This window comes from Eptatretus burgeri, chromosome 3 (genome assembly GCF_056783735.1).
Source record: "Eptatretus burgeri isolate ZD-2024b chromosome 3, Ebu_testis_v1, whole genome shotgun sequence".
NCBI classification, from domain to species: Eukaryota; Metazoa; Chordata; class Myxini; order Myxiniformes; family Myxinidae; genus Eptatretus; species Eptatretus burgeri.
Window position 1 is genome coordinate 16,683,820 of NC_140963.1, and position 16,640 is coordinate 16,700,459.

Consider the following 16,640-nt stretch of genomic DNA (forward strand, 5'->3'; position numbering starts at 1 on the left):
TCCATTGCCACCATTTTGGCTTTATACACATTCTCTCAGTACAGCATGACCACCTTTGTACTTTACAGTTCTCTCCATAAAGATAGCACTCACAAGGGAGTTTTTTTTTAACAATTGGGTCAAATTTGCAGATTTGAAGAAACATCTGCAGAGCACGTTTGGCGTTTTTTGGTTCAAATGGCAAATCGAGATGTTTTAGGATGAACAGCCAAATCAACACATATATAAACAATAATACAACCCCTCTACCCTCGTATAACATATGACTTACCAATTGGTATGTAATCCTTTTCTTTTTCTCCACCAAGTTGCCTGTATGGTTTCCGTCAGCACCTGCATCCGAGTCGTTCCAGAAGTGTAACGAGCATGGCAAACCTGCTGGAACAAACCAGTTTGGTTAATGCTTTGGTGGTTGGGTCATCCAAGGAGCCGATGTCAAAGAAAATTTTGTTGCACATTTCTATCGCTTGCAGGAAGATTTTTACCTGCATTTTAGTCACATTTTTTGGCCTGCCTACATACAAGGTGTGAGTACTTTAAAATGCAGGTAAAAATCTTCCTGTAAGCGATAGAAATGTACAGCAAAGTCTATTTTTGAACAAAGTTTTCTCGTTATATTTGCAGATAAAATGAGACAACTGATGAAGAACAAAAACCAACAAACAAAAAAAAAAAAGCCATTTTGGTTCATCAAAATGGCACATTTTTACGGGCCATCTTTGATCTGTACCAACCCTTACAATAAGCACCAAATGATTGATATGCTTTACACCACCATTACTGCCCCCCCCCCCACTCCACACTCTCTACTTTAGTATATTATATGATTAATTATTTGTAGGTTAAAAAAAAGACTATTCTCTTGTACGATTAGTCCTTTTGAGTTTGAGACGGCAGCCATGTTTGATTTGCAACCACTGGACAGGCAACATAATAAGTAAGGACATAAGGACAGGGCAAAGAGATAAGAGGGCCAAAAGTATACAAAGGACTTATGCAGAGAGGAAAAATTGACAAACATGATAAATATGGAAAATAATCCAAATTTACTGAAGAGGAGAGTTTGTAAGAATAGAATGATATATCAGGAATTGGAATAGTGGAGGTGAGAAGGTGATAGCTCACCATTTTAAGGAGTGGAGGGAAAAATATGACTGGACAAACTCAAGGAAGTAAATCTACAGTTAAGAGAAGAGTAGAAAAAAAAGGAGTGGAAGTGAAAGTTAAGCATGGAATTGGGGAAGGTAATGAGGTATGAGCAGCTAGCTGAGTGAGTTTGACTAAGTTGAGATCACGAAGGGCAAATTGTGAAGAGGATATGCAAGGCAAGACCAGACATCAAGTGGTAGAAAACTATAAGGTCACTAACCTGTCTGCAGATGGAGAAGAGCAAGCCCTGCACATCAGCTTTCTGTAACGTGACTCTACTTACCCTTAAGGCATTGGATTTCACCATACCCAGGGACGCAGGATGAGATATGGGGGCACCAAGCCACAACTATATTACCTACTTCATGACACTATCTGTGTAGAGTGAAGATCTCAAAGTAGCCACAAAATGATTTTGCTCTCTTGAAATTCCAAAGCACCTCCCTACTCTGGATCAAGTTATGTGGTTGGCCCAGGAAAGATCATGGCAGATTGTTAATGCAGGGAGGTAAAGTGTTTATATGTCTATCAGAGGTTGATTGCAGAATTAAATTGTTGGGTTACCCATGCGGACTTTCCATAGAGGCATTGAGTTGGATAATTCCAAGTGATTGACCAACTTATTATTTTCTCCAGATCCTCATCCAAGGATGCAACTTCGGAATGGCTTTCATTTGTGTGAGGGACTTTATGAACAAATGGAGAAAAAAAAAGATATATGGAGAAAGGAAACTAGGTGGCCTGTAAGACAGTTGGGGTGGGTGGGGTTAATGTGGACAGAAAAGATTGTGAGTAGAGATTGTGGATGATATGGGATGGTAGTGCACCATCTTGATGTAGCTTGAGAGGGCAGAGTGGGATTGAACAGAAACAGGAGGAAAAAATAGTTGTGGTGTGTGGTCAGCCTGGATTTTGGAAGTTTAACAAGTATGGGGTTACTGGGGATGGTTGGGGGGCTGAGAGTGAGAGAGTAGTTACTTAAAGGAAGCTCGGCAAGAGGAGCTTACTGTAAAAAAAAAAAATAACAGGCCACCGATTTGTCTGCAAGAGCAACAGACCTTGTGCTTCGACCTCATCGCAGATGTCAATAATGTTTGAGAGCTTTTGGTTCCACAGATTCCAGAGGGAGAGTAGTACTCCATTGAGCTGTGGATAAAAGCCTTCATCACTGCGTAGTTTTGATTTCAAGGAATGACTTAGAATGATGGAGAATGCCAAAGCAATGCCAAAATCTGACCAACACCCAATTATAAATTAAATAAACAATTGCGAATTAACAACAGTGCATTTTTACTGTCCCGATACTTTTATTAAAGCCACTTTCACACTTGCGAAAGTTTTTTTTTGAAGCAACTGATGATATGAAAGCGGCAACACGAGATGGGAACGTGAGATTTTTTTCACTATGCTATTACAAAATGGAGCAAGATGTGCATGAAATAAAAGTACAGTCATTTTATCTCAAACTCACTTTCTGCCACAAAACTGCACCAACACTTGCCTTGAAATGAAAATTTGGGTTTGGATAGCACGTTACATCACAAGGACATACTTTTCTTTCTCTCTCAATTGCTCAAGAAACCCAAAGGTTTTCGAGTCCATACTGAAAATTTCAGGACTTGATACATGAAAAAACAAGAACGGCACTCGTAGAATGCATTGTCTCGCTTCGCATGCTCATTCTGAACAAAAATACCATTGTTAACTGAACACTACACTGCTATTTTACTCAATATACCCATATAATCCATACCCCTAATAATGGTGATGGACAGGTTGACGGACGAGATCAGACTGGAGTCTCCATGGACGATGATGTTCGCGGATGACATCATGATCTGTAGGGAGCAGGCTGAGGCGAGCCTCGAGAGGTGGAAGTACGCACTGGAGAGAAGGGGAATGTTAGTCAGTCGGAGTAAGACGGAATACATGTGCATAAATGAGAGGGAGGGTGGTGGTATGGTGCGGTTGCAAGGAGTTGAGGTGGGGAAGGTGGATGGGTTTAAATACTTGGGATCAACTGTCCAAAGTAACGGAGAGTGTGGGAGAGAAGTGAAAAAGAGTGCAGGCAGGATGGAGTGGGTGGAGAAGAGTTGCAGGAGTGATTTGTGACAGAAGGGTAGCTGCAAGAGTGAAGGGGAAAGTATACAAGACGGTAGTGAGACCAGCTATGTTGTATGGTTTGGAGGCGGTGGCACTAACAAAAAGACAGGAAGCGGAGCTGGAGGTGGCAGAGTTAAAGATGCTGCGATTCTCGTTGGGAGTGACGAGGATGGATAGGATAAGAAATGAGTATATTCGAGGGACAGCGCAGGTAGGACGGTTTGGAGACAAAGTGAGAGAGGCGAGATTGAGATGGTTTGGACATGTGCACAGGAGGGAAGCGGAGTATATCGGGAGAAGGATGTTGAAGATGGAGCCGCCAGGCAGGAGGAGAAGAGGAAGGCCAAAGAAGAGGTTCATGGATACGGTGAGGGCGGACATGCGGGTGGTTGGAGTGTCAATGGAAGATGTGGAGGATAGAGCGAAATGGAGACGGTTGAGCCGCTGTGGCGACCCCTAACGGGAGCTAGCCGAAAGAAGAAGAAGAATCCATACCCCTAATATGTCACATACATTGCCATCATCTGTAGCTTTATTGATTAATCATTAGGATATTTAATAACCATGTTTCTGCACATTAATGATAAATTGCATGAATGAAGGTAAATTTAAAAAAAAAAATTCAAACTATATTCCCCTTGTCAATCATATTGTTAAGGATTCAGCGGTGGCGGGGCTCGCACCCGACTCTTGACCGTCAAATGTTGAATATTCGGCGTCACTTAACAGCACCGCCGTCTCTGGGGTTATAATGCCGGCTGGTTCGGCACAGGCCTGGGGTCACGCGCCTCGAATCGCGATACCAACGTACACCTGGACCTTACCAGTTGGGGGAATAGACCCCGGTTACAGACTGGTTTTGTCAGAGACCGAGCGAATTCTGCCAGTCTGTAACCATTTTGGTTTATTATCCAAATCGAGTGGATCGTTCCTCGGCGCGGCACGAATTAATTCAAGGCGGCAAATCTCGTATAACTCAGCCAGATTTATTGGGGACACATCGGGGAACACAACACAAGCAAAGCATTCACGACAATGTTATAATTAATCTATAACCCGTTCTTAACTAGGGAGCTAAGGATTACGGGTTTCGAAGGGAACCCGAGCGAGATAAACCTTAAACATGCAGACAAGACATGGACAGCATGCAGTCAAGACACAGAGTACTTGGTGATGCTTCATGGACGAGAGGAAAAGGGTCAAAGGCCCGAATGTGGCTCTTGACAAGCCAATGTCCACGGATTTGAGCACCCAAGCTCAAACACGCCTCGTGGCAAAATGGCGGCGTCATCCTCCTTTTGTCGCACCGCCCATGTACGCAGCCTCAGCACGTTCAGCCCCCGTAAGGTCGACGGTACGAGAGCGGGAGGTCCACGTGTGCTCCAGCTGGCCCTTCACAAGGTCCAGCATACAAATCCAGGCCTGGCCTGTTCACCAGACAAGGCCAAATCGGGGTGTTGGGCTCCGCAGGCAGATCGACAAACGTGTCGAGCCGTGAGGCGAGTAAGGACAGAAGCTCCGTGGTTCGATGCAGGTTGAACCTGTCGATCACCTCCTCATAAAGTCGATCGCCGACTCACACAGCAGCCAGTTCCTCTCGACGCAGATTGCAGCCTCCCACTAGTCGTTTCTATACAGCAGAAATCCTCACTCGACACTCAGGCTCAGTTACTCCCTCGGCAGATGACAGACTCGACCCTCAGGTTCAGGCCATTCCTCTCTTACAGATCGCTGACCACACGCACCGCAAGTTTCTCCTCCAGCCGATGGCAAACAGACCTCTTGCAGTCCCTTCCTTGCCTTTCTTTCGGCTCGCTCTTCACGAAAAACCAATCGCGCCACCTCGGTGCTCAGTTTCACCACCGCCTTCCCGGCGCTCGCTCGCCTCTCAGTTTTTCCACCGCCTTCCCGGCGCTCCTGCAGTCTCACTTCCTTTTATTTTGGGGCGCGCCCCTTTTCGAAGCCGACAAACTCCTCCCCCTCCCAGAGCACTGGGCTGAGACTCCTTCGGAGAGGGGAACGAAGAAGAAGAAGAAGCTCTCGGTCCACCACCAGTGTACGAACAATAAACAGCCTCTTACACCTCCCGACACACATGTAATGTCCATTTACCGAACAACCTGGCAAACATCCATTTAATGGGGGATCTGGGCTAATCCTATATTTAATAACACACTAAGGGCCATTTCCGCAACAATATGTATGAAGTTTCGCATCATCTGTTAAGCGGTTTTGGAGAAGGTCTTTTTTAACGTTTTTATTTTAAATCCAATATGACCACCAGATCACGTGACCAATGATATCATGAATTTAATTCTTCATTCACAATGCTTCATTGATCAGATATGCAAAGTTTCCGATTTTTCAGATAAGGATTTCGATTCAACTAATGGCTGGAATACTTCACCGATGACATTTCTTAGTCCTTCATGGTTATCACCCTATATACGTCATGGGGAGTGGACATACGCCAAGTTTCAATTTTTTTCGTCAAGCGGTTTCAGAGAAATGGATAGTCAAAAGAAAAAAAAGGTTTTCCTTGAATCCAATCTGGCTACCATACCATGTGACCTGTGACATCAGAATTATCAATAAAATATTCTCCATCGAGACTACCTCCTAATTATGAAGTTTCGCATTAATCGGACAAGTGATTGCAGAGAAAACCACTTTAAAAGCGAAAACATATAGATGCGGATGGACAGATGGATACACACATTGCAATGGGGGGGGGGGGGAGTGGTGGTTAGAATTCTCAAAAAAAAAAGCTTACAAAATAATTTTTTTGTGATAATTGCTGAACCATTTTTCCAGTCCCAATACCAGTGGAGTTATTGTCCTTTGAAGATGTCAAGGTCAGAAAAAGGTGAACTTAGGCTGAAACTTAACGGGTCATATCTCATGAAGCATACGAGTTACGGACCTGATAATTTGCACGGTTTAGTTTCTCAGCAACTGTTATATCTCTACAAATTATCAGGAGAATCAGAATATGTCATTGCAAATGCTTGTCAAATATAAATGGAATGACCAACAGATCTCCTCCACAATGGCAAGGATGCTTCCATTAAGGACGTGTTCATTACTAGCAAAGACCCATCCTAATGGAAGGCTCACTTCCCCAAGAATTGGTGAATTTTAGTATTTCTTCCAATTCTCACGCCCACCAGGTGGGCGCTATACGATGCACATTTACATATTTAGAATTGGGGTTCTCCATTACCTTTGACCCATGCGCAATGATTTTAATTTTTACTGCCTCAAACCTCCCTGGGCAGACACAAAGTACCCACACAAATTTTCAACTCATTCTATCCATTTGTGAATGAGCGCATAGCTATGAAACAAACAAATGCAGACACTCAAATTACAAGTGATTCTCTCCACAAACAAAGAAACCATCTCACAGACGAGTTAATTCCCCAACTTCTGTGTCCTTTTTTTGCGTATATTATTGACTAGTAACGGCGGTTACCACCCCTTCCAGTGATGTGGATTTGTTTTGGCAATTCGATCTTCATGACGTTCAGGAGTGCATTCCATTCCATTCCATTGGGACCATACTCTGTGCAGTGCGTTGGTGCTGCCTAAGCAATCTCCTTGGCAATTGGACACAATCCTGGACGGGTTGCCACTCCGACAGTATACCAGCATGCTGGCACTCATTTTGCCGACCTCGGAAGCATGACAGGCAGAGTTCACCCCACCTGATATTAATTCTACAGCAGAGTGGAGTTTGAACTCAGGATCATGGGATCCCAAGCCCACCACCCTAACCATGAAGCCAACACCAGGCATGGAGTGCATTGAAGTCCAACAAATAAATATACCATCAGAGATGGGGAATCCCCCACCATTGAAGGAAAAAGGTCATACTTATTCCAGATAATGAGGGAGGTGAACTGGAAACAAGACATCATTTGGTCATCATCTCGAAAAAGTTCCCCAAGGGTGAGGAATGTAGTAACCAAAAATAATTGAAATCAGATAAGCGGTTTTCCATTTATAACAAAAAACATTTTTTTCAAGATGGTCGGCCATCTTGGATCCGGACACACCCAAAATCAATAGGGTTCTTCCTTTTCAGGTGGTACATGTGTGACCCAAATTTCAAATCGATATGGCAAACAGTTTATGAGTTATCACACTCACAGCTATAAATGTTGACACCCGGACAGACGGACAGCCGGACGACCTGGGTGACAACAATATCCCCCTTCCGCCACGCGGCGGGGGGTAAAAACAAACACACAAACAGACACTTCTCAAACTATTTAGAGTATGATTTGTCCAGTTGCAAACTGTAGTGGCCAATAGGAGAAATAGATGTTGGTCACTGCTGCCATACAGGGTGCAAAACACAACCGGCAGTTTACTATGGGATACATTTTGAGTAAACAATTGTAGACGAGAGCCTCCTCTCTAAACACTGCAACCCCTGTTGGCAAAAACAGAATAAGTACGGATGATTAATCATCACAAAAGGGATGTATGATCTTTCTTTAGAAGAAACAAAAAACACTTTAATCTGAAGAATATTTACAGACCATCACAGCATAAAAGTGCATTCCCAAATCCCAAAAAGTTTCCCTTTGAGACCCACCCAGATTCATTTCATAGAACACCTTCCCTCATCAAAAGCACGAAACATTGTGATGTATAAAGTTAAAGCACAAAAACATGAAATCTACAAACTGCAACATAGTGCAGCTATTGTCATGAAACTCTTCACCTCATTCCCGGGTAAATTAAACCTTCACAGAGTTAAAGTTATGTGCTTCCTTGAATAATTTCTTCGTACGAAGAAAAGTTACGTGCATGCATTACTACACAATCGTGAAACTCATCACCATGACGACACCTCTCTATTGTGAACAATGGGCACTTTGAATTTTTCTCGTCACCAACTGCATTTATCGTCAACTCCAGAGATGGCACGTATGATGAAGTTGGCCTTTCTTACATACATAGAACGAAAATCCATTTTGTATGTTAAGTTATTTGCACCAGTGGTGACGAAACAATTTATTAAAATTTTTAAATAAACCATGAGAGAGTTTTTAAATAAACCGGAGTGAGCAACCACAATGGAAATCAAACCTTTTCCTCTTCATTTGAAACGAGACAATCTTCACAGTTTCACACACATATTTCAGTAAACTTAAGTAATCAATTGCTCAAACAAAGAGATCTTTCACCAGGCAGCAAGCAAGTTTGCATGGAAATGCACACTGATTGCTAAATCTCCAGGAGTGACGTAGCACACCTTATCGTAAAGTGCACTTAAATGCACAATTTCTCCCATTAAACCCCCCACCCCACAAAAAAATAAAAGTAAAAAAAATGAAGGACAAAGGCACAAAAATTCTCTCTCCTTGGTCTTTTGTTCTGGTTCCAAGCTGGTAGTCATAATGCGTAAAAAAAAAAAAAAAAAATATATATATATATATATATATACATCCCATGTAGTTAGCCTTCATAAATAGCTGTGGTTGCCAAGTTAGGTGTTCGGGTCCGGTTGGGGATCTCTTTCATGGTATGACCGACTTTTGAAGAAAGACGCATCTGCTCCTTGTGAGGAAACAAATCAGGTTCTTGAGCTGAAAAATAAATTGAAGAGCGTCACCTTGGCTTCAAAAATGTGAAATGACAACTTATGTGTATGCACAACAGTGTAATGGAAGGTGCACTAGAAATATGCCCTGGAGCTTTGTTTCTCGCCCTGTGACAGCTGGGAAACAGCTCACAGTGCAAGATCAAAGGCTTGGGACATTCTGTGAGTGATACATTTTGAAGTTCTGATTCAGTCTGCAAACGAAGGGTTCACTTCATGCCATGCTTTACAAGATGTAGGAAATTCAGACTAAAACTTCACAAAACCAGAGTTGGTGTCAAAGCCACCCAATGCTCGCCTGTTTATACATTTATCGTTTTTAAAAGACTCGTCTAAAAATTAATATTTTTTTTATAAAGCATTGCAGTGAAGCCTGATCCAAATAATTTTTAAGCAATATACAGTATGTATTTGTATATTGTAATCAGTAACAAGAGCGCAAGTGAGCACAATATACGCCCGAACAAGAAGGTATATACAGAATTGTGTTACTACATGGAAAACAGCATCCTGGTTGCTATGGCAACCACTTTAGATGATGAACGTATGTCGCGACACACCGTCTCCACAGTCTGTACCTATGTACCAAATTTGAAATGTGAAAGTTGAAAACTTTGGGAGTTAGAGTGCGGACAGGAATGGACGGACGGACGACCGGTATCACATAATACGCCCCGATATATATACATATACATATACATATATATATATATATATATACATATACATATACATATACAGGGCGTATAAAAAATAGTGTGGTAGATAAAAACATTACAAAGGAAAAAAATAACTTGCACCAAAAACTTTAACATTTTCACGCTCACGCCGGGGGTATCGCAATAGCTCTCTGTTCTTCGAACAAGCGAGCTAAAAAACAACAACAACAAAAAACATGCTGTTGTTGGAGTGGTTCCTTTGAAGGTACGGGCTTGAAACATGCCCCAGAGAAAATAAAACTTGAATTAAAAAGTTGAGAACAACCGATTCTCACCACTCGCGATTATTGTTTTTTTCAGTCTGAATCCTTAGATGGAAAATAATGGAAATAAATAAAGGGACCATGGAGCCGCAAATGCGACTGTAAATTTTTCGAATTTTGGTGGAAGCAAAACATGTCTTGTTTCTAATTATTGCCCGAGTCACTTGATGCCATTTGTTTCACACGTAAATCACTTTTATTTATTTAACTTATAAAATCGCAAGTACAACTACGTAGAAAGAGCAATCAGAGGATGTAGACCATTGTTGGGATTTGTTTTGTGTGGAAATACTCGTGCAGTATTTGAAATACTCGTGTGTGCAGAAATACTCGTGTATAAATACTTGAAATATACTCGTGCAGCGGAAAAAATAAACAAACAGACCTTTTTTGGTTTTAATGAAGAGATTCACGTTCCAATCATATGATTTCATAGACATACTCAGGTTTCAATCGTACATACTCTATAGATATAATCACATGCTTCATACTTCATAGACTTACTCACATTCTAACTGTGCTTACTTTGGAGAGATACTCAGTTGAAAAAAGAAAAAGATAACATGCAATTCTGGCTACCATCAGGTGGCGTTTGACAGCCCAAAGACAGCCACAGACAGACAAGCAAACAAAGCAGCCATAGACCAGTACTTGTGAAATCAGTCGCTGTGACCTTGTCCTTTCGACCCAAAAAACAATATGCTTCTATCTTTTTTATTGGTAAACCAATTCCATAACCCAATATGCAAATTTGGTTCGAATTTCAAGTCAATCGGATGCAAATTGATGACTTTATGTGACATTCACCTTTTGACCTCAACAACAGGCTTCGAGCTGTTGCTTAGCTCTACCAGGTGATTGGGTTTCGTGAAGATCGGAGTGGAATTGCGACTTGTAGACAATTGACATACAGACCACACCAATCAATATACATTACTTGCGAATCTTCAATTCCACAACTAACAAACAAACGGACACAAGTGCAATGCCCTCTCCTCTGGAGAGGGTAATTATAATCGTTGAATCCATCCATTGGGACCATAATCTGTGCAGAGAGTTGGTGCTGCTGAAGCAGTATCCTTGGCGGGTCACCACTCCGACACAGGATACCAGCAAGCTGGCACTCATTTTGCCTACCACGGAAGGATGACAGGCAGAGTCAACCCCACCTGGAATTAATTCAACAGCCGAGGGGGATTTGAACTCAGGATCCTCGGATCCCAAGCCCACCACCCTAACCATGAAGCCAACACCAGGCATGTAGTTGTAAGGAACGGTCTATAATAAGGAGAAACACTCAGAAGTCAGACTACCTTCACTGTACTTCCTCGCCTGCACAACTGTCTTGTTCTTCTGAATCTGGCAAATGGTGATAAACACTTACCCCATTATATTACTGCTTCCTTGTCAGTTTACTGAAATATTATTTGTGTGTGTGTGAGGGGGGGTGGGGGGGGGAGAGACCAAACAATGGAAGGAAATGATTATCTTGGAAATAATTTAAAGTGCTTGTTTGTGTGTGCTTGTACGTTACTTTGTCACAACCAAACTAACCGTTTCATGCACCTATAGGCCCAAAATTTTGGGAGTAGGTATTTCAGAATCTAGGCAAGGTTTTCAGCTTCCACATGTTGGCCTTGAAGGCCGTTTTGAGACCAACAAAGGCTGCGATAAAGTGTATATTTGGATATGGGGGCAGGCAGTGCTGCTGCCAGCCCGCAGGCAAAAGGTGACCACCATAAGGGCAATAACTCCATAGCTTTCCAATGCACAACACGTCCCAGAACCCCTGCCAGCAAGAGGTGACCACCATAAGGGCAATAACTCCATAGCTTTCCAATGCATACCATGTGCCGGAACACCTACGTAGGTTTCTCCTGTGTAGTGCTGAGTACCTTGACTCGTCCTGCTATAAAACGAGAAGTATGTTTGTCCGTTTCTGTTTTTTTTTGTACGACTTCAATGCGCTCCTGAACTGCTGTAGGGAATGATATCAAAACTGCTTGTTGTACTCGGGGTGTGTACGGGAACCTGTCGGGTGATTAAAAAAAAATAAAAAATTCATAGTCCCAAGGATTCAGTGGGGGATGGACCCCAATTCTCTCGATGCAAGTATTATGGCATATCGCTACTCCCGGTGGGAGGAGGTATCACAAGTCATCCGAAAATACGCCAATCCTGGGGGAATTAACCCGTCTATAATTAGATATTATAAAAACGAGTTCCCTGACAAGGAGACTTCAATGCGTAAGGCCGTTTAGCCCATCATAGCCTGCATAATGGTTGCCAACCGATGGTTATGCCTGGTGTTCACTTAATGGTTAGGGTGGTGGGTTTCAGATCCTGTTCAAATGGGTCCTGAGTTCAAATCCCGCTCAGCTGTTGAATTAATACAAGGTGGGGTTGACTCTTCCTGTCATCCTTCCGAGGTCGGCAAAATGAGTGCCAGCTTGCTGGTATCCTGTGTCGGAGTGGCGACCCGTCCAGGATTGTGCCCAATAGCCAAGGAGACTGCTTAGGCAACACCAACGCTCTGTGCAGAGTATGGTCCCAATGGATGGATGGATGGATGGAACCGATGGTTATTTGGCCGTACTCTATTCTGTTGATATGCTGAATATCAAACAAGCAGGCAGCAAGTACAATTTTTTTTTAAGTCTTTGGTATGACTCGGCCAGGGTTCGAACCATCGACCTGCCAGACTCAGATAGGACACTCCAAATGTTACAATACCAAGTCTGGTTTAGTTGCCACGAATGAAGAGCCGGAGAACCCATCCTTACGGATGGGCTAATACTGGGGGGGGGGAGGGGGAGGAGAGGGGGGGGGATTAACCAGTCTGGAAGGATGGGTTTTTCAATAGTGACCAGTAATTTGCACAATAAAGCAGATTGTTTAGCCTCTAAGAAATATAAAATGAAGCAAAAGCCATTTTCGTCATAGCTAAACTCAAGTAACGTAATGTTGGCAGATTAAAGTCAATGTGCCTTACCACCATTTTGCCACATCGGATCATGTGCTCCGTCTTCATCCCAAAGACAGCTGTCCTGGCTATGTACAATGGCCATGCCCATTAGGTCTCTGACCACCGTCTGTGGTCCTTGAGATTGTCTTTTCCGAGCATCCACTTGCTGCTCATTCGTCCTGGCCCTGGCAAAGCATGGAAATCTTTAGGAGAGGTATGCAACTATTTCAGCAAGATGCTTTCACTTACTCAGGACTTTGAAACTCTGGACTCTGGCATGGAATATGTAATCTTCAAAATACTATGCAATTGAAGATATAAAATTAGTAAGACAAGTGCTGCGAAAAATGGATATCGTAAAATAATGCTACGCGGTGTTAAGGAGCAGAGTGGAAGGAAGATCAGACCGGGAAATAGGTTCGAATATCTTGGGGGAACAGTCGCCGGGGATGGCAAGTCAGAGGTGCAGGTAGTGGACAAAAAATGGAAACACCAATGTAAAGTCACTTAATATGGCATTGCGTCCACCATGTGCAACTGCGGCCCGTATGCACCGTGGCATAGAGTCCGCCAGCGTCTGGAATTCTGCAGGATGGATGTGGCACGATTCTTCCAGGAGAAAGTCAATCAAATTTGATGGAGGTGGAAAACGCCGTCTCGAGCATCGTTCCAGAATATCCCATAAATGCTTGGTTGGGTTCAGATCTGGTGACTGAGAAGGCCATGACATATTGATAAAATCAGTGTCATGTTCTTCAAAACACTGGGCAACAACAGGTGCTCAGTGGATGGGGCATTGGGGGGTGGGCAGTCTCTCCTCTTGCAGCCATGCTAGCCATAATTATAGGCAACTAGGCCTGTGCAGAATTTTTATACGTGACCCTAAGCATGCTGGGATGTTATTTGCTGAATTAACACATGGGCCACACAGCCGTTGCTTGGTGTTCCTCGTTTACCCAGGTGTTGCCATTTTTTTGCCATCTACCTGTAGATGTGCAGAAGAGGATACAGTTCTGCTAATTTCATTGCTCACTCACACATGATGTTGACGGGTTGAGTTGAAACGATTCCTCAATATGACATCAACGATACGGAAGTTTTCATTCATGCTTTTTCCCCATCACACCAAATATCAGTGTGACTCGCAGTTTAAACTTTTTTTTAAGGGAATGTGTTTTAAGTTAACAAGTCAGAAAAAAAAAACATCAAAAAAATGAAAAAAAAAATATCCAAACAAGGTAGGAAGGAATGACACCACAATATAACACCACAATCCTTTTACGGATTGCCATCACGACATCTTTTGACACTGACAGAGACACAACAACAGAGGTTGCAGGTCTGTGAGACCAACTGGGTCAGGAGGATTTCAGGAGCGAAGAGGGTGGATAAAAGGACGAACTGAGGGAGAAGATCGCTGTGCAGATGGGCTTGATGGGGACATTGGTGAAAAGCCGGCTGAGATGGGCTGGACACTTGAAACGGATGGAGGAAGAGTCTTCTTCGTATTGTTGCGTATGGCAGCTTGGCTGCCGGGTAGCTATCATTTTTGTTGGGGCGTGACTATGCCGTTGATGCTGTGTCCCTATACTAGTACACCGGTACTCATTTTGCCGACCTCGGAAGGATGACAGGCTGCGTCAACCCCACCTGGTGTTAATTCAGTGGCAAACGGGGCTCGAACTCAGGACCCTAAGATCCCAAGCAGGCCACCCTAACCATTAAGCCAAGACCAGGCTTGGAGGAAGAGTGATTGGCAAAGAGAGCGGATAGGTTGAGGAAGGGAGGAGGAAAAAGGGTAGATCATGGTTGAGATGGGAAGATTGTGTGAGGAGGGATATCAATAAGTTGGGGGTAGAAAGAAGTTTTGGGGGGGGGAGGGGAGAGAGTTGACTGAAGATAGGGGGGAGTAGAGGAGTACTGTGGTCATTGCAGGGCAGAAGCTTGATGCTGTTGGACCTCACCTCTTATAAATGGAAGAGAAGAGACAGTGAGAGCGAGAGATTCTCTATTACATCTGCTGGCAAAAACAACAGTGGGACCCCACTTTGGAGCCTATTGCATGGACTGTCGGGCCCCGGGGATAAGTTCCTGGAAAATGCCGCAAATTATTTAATGGGAAAAAGGGAGATATGAATCACGAACCACAGGGATCCTCAGGGAAAAAAAATCAAAAATCCCGTGAAAAAAAATGAATACGCCAGCAAAAAAACCCGCCAAAACATGAAAAAAAAACCATGAAAGAACAACGAGAATACGCCCGTGAAAAACAAACAAACTGTAAAACCGTGAAAACACAAAGCAGAGGTCTGCAAATGTCGAAGCATGTCACATTTTATCAACAGTGAATAAACGGGGTCCGCGAATATCGACTACATGAATGTGTGGGGTCTGCATTTTTGAGGACTGCGTTTTTGAGCTTTTTTCTATTCCATGTTGAGGCTCGTGTAAGAGCGAACATACAGAACATATAACAAAGGGAGCGGGAGACAGGAGGGCTGGCAGAGGCAAGCACAAATCAGTGGGGAACAGAGACAATAAGAACTGTGTTCTGCTCGCGGCTCGTGGAAAAATAAATAAATAATAAAATAAAATAAAATAAAAATCGCCGCGAAAACCACGAATACGTCGGGCAATTCCCCACGAATGTAGGAGCATGTCGCAAATTATCAACCGCGAATATGCAGAACCCGCGAATCTTGGAACTATGAATGTTGTGGTCCGTGTGTAATATGTAAACAATATTTCCAGCTTGAGAATTTTTTTTTTTTTTTTTAAAGTCTCTATAATGCCAGAATACGGAAGCAGAGTAATTTTTTGCATTTCTTGTTGTCAACATCGTATTTAAGGGTAGAGTACCCCAAGGCAGTGTTCTGGCCCCGGTCATATTCCTGATCATCATAAACGATCCCTCTGACTGGAAAATCCTCTTTTTCTATTTTCTGATGACTCCATCCTCTGCCATGACATACTTCATCCTTCAGACAGGCAGGTTGCAGCATCTTCCCTCTCGTCAGACATTGAAAAATTGCGAGATGGTCAAAACACTTGGAATACGTCTTTCAATCCTGACAAATCTCACACTCTCACTATCTGTCTCCAAAAGGACTGTCTGGCCAACTCACCCGATCTACTTTCTGAACAATCCTATGGAGGAGGTTCAGTCATTCAAACCCCTGCATCTCACTATCAGCCGTGATCTTTCATGAACAAACCACATTTCAACATTGGCCTCAAAATCCAGCCGTCGACTGGGCATCCTCCATCGTACAAGGTCCTTCCTTGGCACACCCTGAACTCCTATCCACATCCACAGCTTGATGGAGTACCGCTCTCCCCCCAGGGCTGGCTCCGCAGCCTCACATCTTGCTCAGCTTGACGCCGTGGAAACCAAGGCTTTCAAGATTATCGGAATCTCCCGCATTGAGGCTGAGTCTATGGGCTTAACGCTTCTCCATCAGAGACAGGTCGGTGGTATCTCTGTCTTCTTCCAACTCCTTTCTGGTCTTGCACCCTCTACTCTTTCCGTGTTTTGTCCCCCCCAGGTTTCTGCAGGTCACACACGTTCCACCATTAACTCCCTTCTGGTCAAACTACCTGAATGCAGGGTCACTGCTCACCTTCACTCAATCGTTCCTCTTTTCTGCTGCCTGTGGAACCAACTTCCACATTCTCTTGAAACTCATTCTTCCCTCCAGGTCTTCAAGCCAGCTGTTCACCGCCATCTCACATCGTCCCAAATCCAAAACCACGATCCTTTCTACCCTCGTTAATCCCACCCAAACCCCTCTTAAATTTCCAGTTTTTCCTCCTTGGAGTTTCCTTCT

At 43.4% G+C, this 16,640-nt stretch overlaps 1 protein-coding gene across 3 annotated transcripts in view; it reads right to left on the bottom strand.

The window, feature by feature from the left end:
• Positions 1 to 7,749: 7,749 nt before the first annotated feature.
• Positions 7,750 to 16,640, bottom strand: part of LOC147029452 (pleckstrin homology domain-containing family A member 3-like) — a 38,541-nt gene continuing 29,650 nt past the window's right edge. For all 3 annotated transcript variants that reach the window (XM_085872504.1, XM_085872505.1, XM_085872506.1), the window contains 2 exons: positions 12,841 to 12,998; positions 7,750 to 8,852 (listed from right to left, as the gene is read on the bottom strand). In XM_085872504.1, the coding sequence (XP_085728630.1) occupies positions 8,722 to 8,852; positions 12,841 to 12,998 (289 nt within the window). In that variant the 3' untranslated portion in view covers positions 7,750 to 8,721. The remainder of the gene's footprint in view (positions 8,853 to 12,840; positions 12,999 to 16,640) is intronic.